This window comes from Pygoscelis adeliae, unplaced genomic scaffold (assembly GCF_000699105.1).
Source record: "Pygoscelis adeliae isolate BGI_AS28 unplaced genomic scaffold, ASM69910v1 Scaffold318, whole genome shotgun sequence".
NCBI lineage: Eukaryota > Metazoa > Chordata > Aves > Sphenisciformes > Spheniscidae > Pygoscelis > Pygoscelis adeliae.
In genome coordinates this window covers 4,733,278-4,739,621 of record NW_008825430.1, presented here as the reverse complement: position 1 = coordinate 4,739,621, position 6,344 = coordinate 4,733,278, and the positions used below count along the sequence as shown (strand labels likewise).

At 37.0% G+C, this 6,344-nt stretch overlaps 1 protein-coding gene across 1 annotated transcript in view; it reads left to right on the top strand.

Moving 5' to 3' along the window:
• MYO5C (myosin VC) overlaps positions 1 to 3,611 on the top strand; it is a 34,548-nt gene extending 30,937 nt beyond the window's left edge. Inside the window, exons 37-41 of the mRNA XM_009330968.1 lie at positions 507 to 657; positions 1,086 to 1,368; positions 2,441 to 2,615; positions 3,120 to 3,200; positions 3,459 to 3,611. Coding sequence (XP_009329243.1) covers positions 507 to 657; positions 1,086 to 1,368; positions 2,441 to 2,615; positions 3,120 to 3,200; positions 3,459 to 3,611 — 843 coding nt within the window. The remainder of the gene's footprint in view (positions 1 to 506; positions 658 to 1,085; positions 1,369 to 2,440; positions 2,616 to 3,119; positions 3,201 to 3,458) is intronic.
• Positions 3,612 to 6,344: the final 2,733 nt, after the last annotated feature.

Here is a 6,344-nt window from a genome sequence, read left to right as displayed (position 1 = left end):
TTTTTAATCTATATTTGTAATGAACATTCAAGACTTCACACAAGTTAGGAGTCAGTCTAGACTTTTGAAGTCAGAACTTTCCTGATGAAAAGTCCAAAAATGAGATTCCTTTGCAGCAATAAAATGTAATTTTTTTTTTTACCAAAATAGTTTAAAAACTGCATTTTGCATTTTTTTTTTTCCTGGGGGGGGGGGAGGTGGCTTTTATTTTCTGTTTAAGTGATTTAGGAATTGCTCCAAAGTTCATTGAAATCTATGCATGTATTTCCTTTGGTTTTAGCAGGCTTTAAGAACAGAGTAAACGTCAACATAGACTGGAAAATTAAGTGCAAGAAGCCCAGAACTGGAAGCGTCCATTGAAGTTAGCTGTAGCTTTGACTCATTCTGAGACTGTGTTCAGCCAGAGATGGAATGAGTTACTCTAATATAAACATTACATTACAGTTACAATTTATAATTATAATGTTATGTGATTTCTAATAATTACATTTACAACTTACTTGTAGGAATTTATGAAGCGTAACACTCCACGTCAGAATAAGAACTGTTTGAAGCATTTTGATCTCTCAGAATACAGACAAATCCTTAGTGATTTGGCCATTCGTATCTATCACCAATTCATTATTGTAATGGAGAACAACATTCAGCCCATGATCGGTAAGACAGCAGCAACCCAAGCAGACTTAAATGTAGCTTGTGAAGTGTACGAATAGAGCTTATACATGGAGGCAAAAGGTGGGACAGACTTCTTTCTCCTGTTGATTTATACATATGTGTACCTGCATGTGTGTTTCTGCACATACAAATTCCACTGAATGGTATATCCCCACAGGGTTCGGAAAGACTTTTTCCTCACAACATTTCCTGGTGTGGGATAATGCTTTGAAACCAATTGACATTCTACAAAAACAAAAGGCTTTTTAAAATTTGTGTGCTCCAGAAGCCTTTGTCAGTATCTTATTTTTCTTGTATCATTTAACTTTTAAAATATCCTGAAAGTAGGTTTTGTTCAATAATTAAGTTAACGTAACTAAAAGGAGCCTTAGGAGCATTGGTCTTACCAGTTATTTTCCATTGTCTTTCAGTACCAGGCATGCTGGAATATGAAAGTCTTCAGGGAATTTCTGGCTTGAAACCTACAGGGTTCCGTAAACGTTCTTCTAGTATAGATGACACGGATACCTACACAATGACCTCCATCCTGCAACAGCTCAGCTATTTTTATAGTACTATGTGCCAGAATGGCTTGGACTCTGAGCTTCTAAAGCAGGCAGTGAAGCAGCTTTTCTTTCTGATTGGCGCTATCACCCTCAATAGTCTCTTCCTCCGCAAGGACATGTGCTCTTGTAGAAAAGGAATGCAGATAAGGTAAAGCCCGTAAAGTTTCAACAAGCAGTTGCTTGAGAATGAGTTTTTAATGCTTTTATGTAATGTCCTTTATCGCTAAGTCACTGGATATCCCGTAACCGTTCTACTGGAAGTAGCTAATTGTATTTTACTCTTTTGGAAAAAATAGATCTTTGCCTTTTGGGCTGAGCTTTCTCAACATAACATATTACAAATTGTTCTTTCCATGGAAACACTAATGGAGGAAAAGACAGAGAAAATTACGGTCTGGAATTTAAAGTCAGACATGTTTAGGATTCTTTCCACGCTAGTTCACTCATGATGTGATGAATAGTATTTTTGATTCTTTCTTACTGTAGTAAACAGGTGCAGCATCCCCTGGCTGGCAGACAGACAAAAGCTGACTTGCATTTTTCATGCCCTGTGACGAGAAAGGCACTGAGAGAGAGCCTTTGAGGGTTTGGATCAGGCATCATCTCTCTTGTTACGAGCATCAAGAGAACATGCTCCTAACTGTTTTGCAGAAGATACAGTTCACTTGTTCTCCATTAGACAGTCTGCAGACTAAGGTGAAAGAAAATCAGTAAAATCTAGACCTAGCTGGGAATATTACTAGAAGAAAGCTGCTTTAACCTTTAGGTCATCAGTTATAAGTCCGGCCCTGCTTTGTAATGTGCAAAGATTGTTCTCATTTCCTGTATAAGTTCAGTTGTAAATGAATATTTTAAAGACATATAGTTCTACAGTGTAATAGGCAATGCCAGTATATATTAGTAATTTTCTGTAAACAACAGCTAAACTAATAACTTGCTTCCTATTATCCAATTATTATATTATATATTATCCTATTATCCAATTTATTATTTAAGAAATAAAAAAAATAAAAAGGATTGAAATATACAAGGGATTAAACTTACAGATCAATAAGCTATTAATTGTTCGATTTTTATGATCTACAGGTATGGTTTTTAACTTAAAATGTATGAATTTGAACACTGCATTAGAGGAGCATTCCTTCTTTAAAAGTCTTTAATGTAACTTGCTTGTTAGGGAGAACCTGACATTTCTGTTGTCCGTTCATGGTTTAACCCAGATGTAATATCAGCTACTTGGAAGAATGGCTTAAGGACAAGAATCTTCAAAGCAGCAATGCCAAAGAAACTTTGGAGCCTCTAGCTCAAGCAGCCTGGCTCCTTCAGGTCAAAAAGATCACAGATGATGATGCCAAGGAGATATGTGAACACTGCACATCTCTTTCTACTGTGCAGGTAATTAACCCATCTGTTTCCTTCTGGCAGCACCAATTGCAGAATCTTAGCTATCTAAAATAACTTGTTGCAAAGAGCTATTGGCCTTTCATTTGATAAAAAAATAGCATTCCTCAGCGTTCCACATTACCACTTGTTAAACTGACTTTTTTAACTCCTTATTCCTGATTGTTAGCATTTTAACTGCTCCCATGGTAAATACTTGCCTGCTTTGTTCTATCCCATGTTTTTACTCCACAATGTATTTTCTTTACTTTGTCACAGGCTTTTTTTGTTTTTTCCCTTAATTGATTCAGCTTTTTCTATATCTCTTTGATCCTGCTGACACCTCTGGAAATGAGTCATATATGTAACCAACTCATTAGGTCAAAATTCTCTCCTTATTGTAAAATTCTTTACTGAAACTTCCATTAAATATCGATACAGATATCATATTAATGCTTTCTTCTTACTGTCTTCTCACTTTTTGTGACGTACTGAAATAGTCTTGTGTAATTTGAACAGATAGTTAAGATCCTCAACTCCTACACTCCAATAGATGATTTTGAGAAAAGAGTGACTCCATCATTTGTTCGTAAAGTCCAGGTAAGAGCTACAACTATTATTTCTCATATTCAAGTTACAGGATACTTCATACACACAGTTTTTGATGCTGCATAGTTATACTTGACCTTTACATCATATTGTTACGAAGTTGCTCAGCTTCTAGACATTTGGAACCGATCAAAACAAGACTCCTTAACATCATGTGAAAGCAAGATTTGCAATGGGAAGCAAACAATGTACTGTTTTTGCTTTGATTCGTAATACAATATTTTCTTACCCTTTCTGTTATAATTTCAGGCTATGCTAAACAATCGTGAGGATGTTCCACAGCTGATGCTCGATACCAAATATCTCTTTCAAGTGACGTTTCCTTTCACCCCCTCTCCACATGCCTTGGAAATGATACAAGTCCCCAGCAGCTTCAAACTTGGCTTTCTCACAAGGGTTTAATAAAACCAATGCATTGGTATTTCCTCAGAGACTATATAAAGATGGGCGGACTTTCACGGTTCACTTCTCCAGCTGGTGGATAGTATGGCAGCTTGCAGTGAATTAGACTGTTAAAAACTCGTTCTTGCATCAAGACTTAAAAAGTAGGAATAACTTCAGCTTGTGATATCATTCTCTTTGCTTACTCTTGCCGCTTCATTACAGTCCTACAATGATGACTTTATATCATCAGCTGGACACAAAGCTAACCATACAGTTTTTTAGCCCAAACCTGACAAGAAAAGCATTTATCTGACAAGTTTGCATTGGTGCCCTGTGAGCACCAGTCAGAGGGGAAGACTGCCATGTGATAAATTTTATTACTTTACAATTTTCCTTGCCTTCACTTCTTCCTGTAACAAGATTTTTTTTTTCCCAAGGTAATTCTATTCATTGCCTTGATATACTGGATCTGTTTTACAGTGTATTTCACCCTTCCATACTTCTTATACCTTTATTTCTTTCATTAAAGTAGTCTTTTGTAACAGTTCCTCCAGAAGACTGTAGTAGAAGGGAAGTTCCTTCCACAATTGTTTGAAAAAAAAAAAATCAATATAAATAGCTACATTGAAACTGGGGAACTGAGATGAGTCTAAGAGAATTGCTGTTACAAACCCACATTGTCTTTTTGTAGGCAGGCTGGCTTGGCTCACTGAATGCTTGCCTTGCAGTTCAGGCACACCAGACAGCTCTTCAGCCAAGGGAAGGACTCGGGTGCTCCTCTTGAAGATTGATTTCAGTTTTGTTCTCTGCAGTGACAAGTCTGGATTTTCGTATCAGACATTATAGTAGAAGAGTCAGGTATAAAATTCATGTGATGATCCAGGTTTGAATGACAAACTTGTTTCTCTAAAAAACAGGAGTCCTCTCCTGGTTTGGGTCCATCTCTAGTGCAGTCTATTTCGGAATATACACTGAGTATGCACACATGTGCCCATCTTCTTTTTCCCTTTCTTTTTTGCTGGTTTCCCTCTTCCAGTCCAGACACTGAGTAGGAGTGAATGCAGCTACTGTGGTCTGGCCTTACGGATAAACCACACTTAATTCCTTACACCTCATCTTCATTTCATTTCAACTGCAGGATCCTTAGAAGCAGAAGTGGTCCTCTTTTTGCTCAGCCTTCTCCCTGTAGTCAGAATGCAACAAACAGTAACTTTATTTAGTACTGGACCCTGTCAGAACAACTGGAGAAACAGCACTCACCTCACCACGGTGATGGCTGTACTTAGAAGTTCCTCAGTAAATAATGCTAGTTTTCTAGCTAGTCTATTAGACATAGTTATTAAAATTGAGTAGTAAAGCTTTGAAATATTTAAGGCATTCTAATGAATTTAGTTAATTTAAATACTACAGGAAGGAACAATTGATGTGATTTTTTTTTTTTATTACACAGTGTTAGTACTGCTTGTTGAATTTCACAGAAAAATCTGTAAATATAAAGAAGGAACCATTCTTGCTATGCAGTGTTCTTGGTGTTTACTACCTGCAGTGAAATACTCATGGTGATATCCACAGAGATATATTCAAAATATATGAAGGAAAAATTGTGTTTTGTTCAATAACAACAAAAGCTGTACAAAATATCACAGGCATGTAGGTAGACTAGTATTTTAATCTGTTAAATAAAGTAGCTTTTAAATCAATTTGTAGTGCTTTGAGTGATGCAACAGTTATGTTTTCAGTATGGGATCATTTGAAAGAAGTTACTTGGAACTATGTGAACATCAGTGAATACTGTTAGTCTTGTATTGCACCATAAACACTTATTTAATGGTCCAGTTGCTTTGCTGTAACATTGTGTGTCTTCCTGTCAGAACTGGAAGTCCTGCTGTCCAAGGCTCCTCAGGAACTTCGGTAAATATTTTAATGCAAGTAAGTTTTGTTGCTGTAACATGTATAGAGCCTTTCTTTTACAGTTACTGGAGCTGTATGTCTGTTACCTGGGATGGTATGAGTAAAATCACAGTCCGCTCTTAGGTCTACATCACATAGAAGTGTCAGAAGGCATGTATGTCTTTATGAAAAAATTGCTGATCAAGGAAAATTGCTCTGACAACTTGATGCTAGGTTTCTTTGAGAGGTTTGTGTGAAGTACGCTATTAACACTGTGTATGCAAACAACAAAATATATTTTTTGAAAGGAAGTTAAAAATGATCAGTGTCTACTGTATGCTCTCAGAAAGTTATCTTGCTTTTGCTGACATTAATGCCTTCAACCAGCGTGTAGGTACAAATTGTTTGTTATCTGTAATTCTTCTAGATATAAGGAGCAGTCTTAGTGAAGACAGATACATGAAAGGGGCATTACTGAGGGGCATCAACTTTCCTCGAATGATAGTAAAGGAGGAAGTTATTTCATTCAAATGGGAAAATGTTGAATGATGATCCTTACTGCAGTGGAAAAGCACTGAAATGGCTTATGGAGAGATGCGTAAGATGCTGTTGGCATCTTTGGATGCGTTTAGGCATGTGACTCCTGCAGTTTCGGGGACTAGGACTCAGCAGCATCGGTGGTCCCTTTCAGTCCTGTGTTCCCATAATATTCTAATAAAAAAGATGAGGACAGGTTGCTTCTACCCAAGTCTCTGCTGGGAAGACAAAACCAACCATTTTAAGTGGCTTTTTTTTTTCCCCCCCCCCCCCCCTTTTTTGTCTCAGATCCTCTTGACTATCAAATGCAAACATCTAATGGCA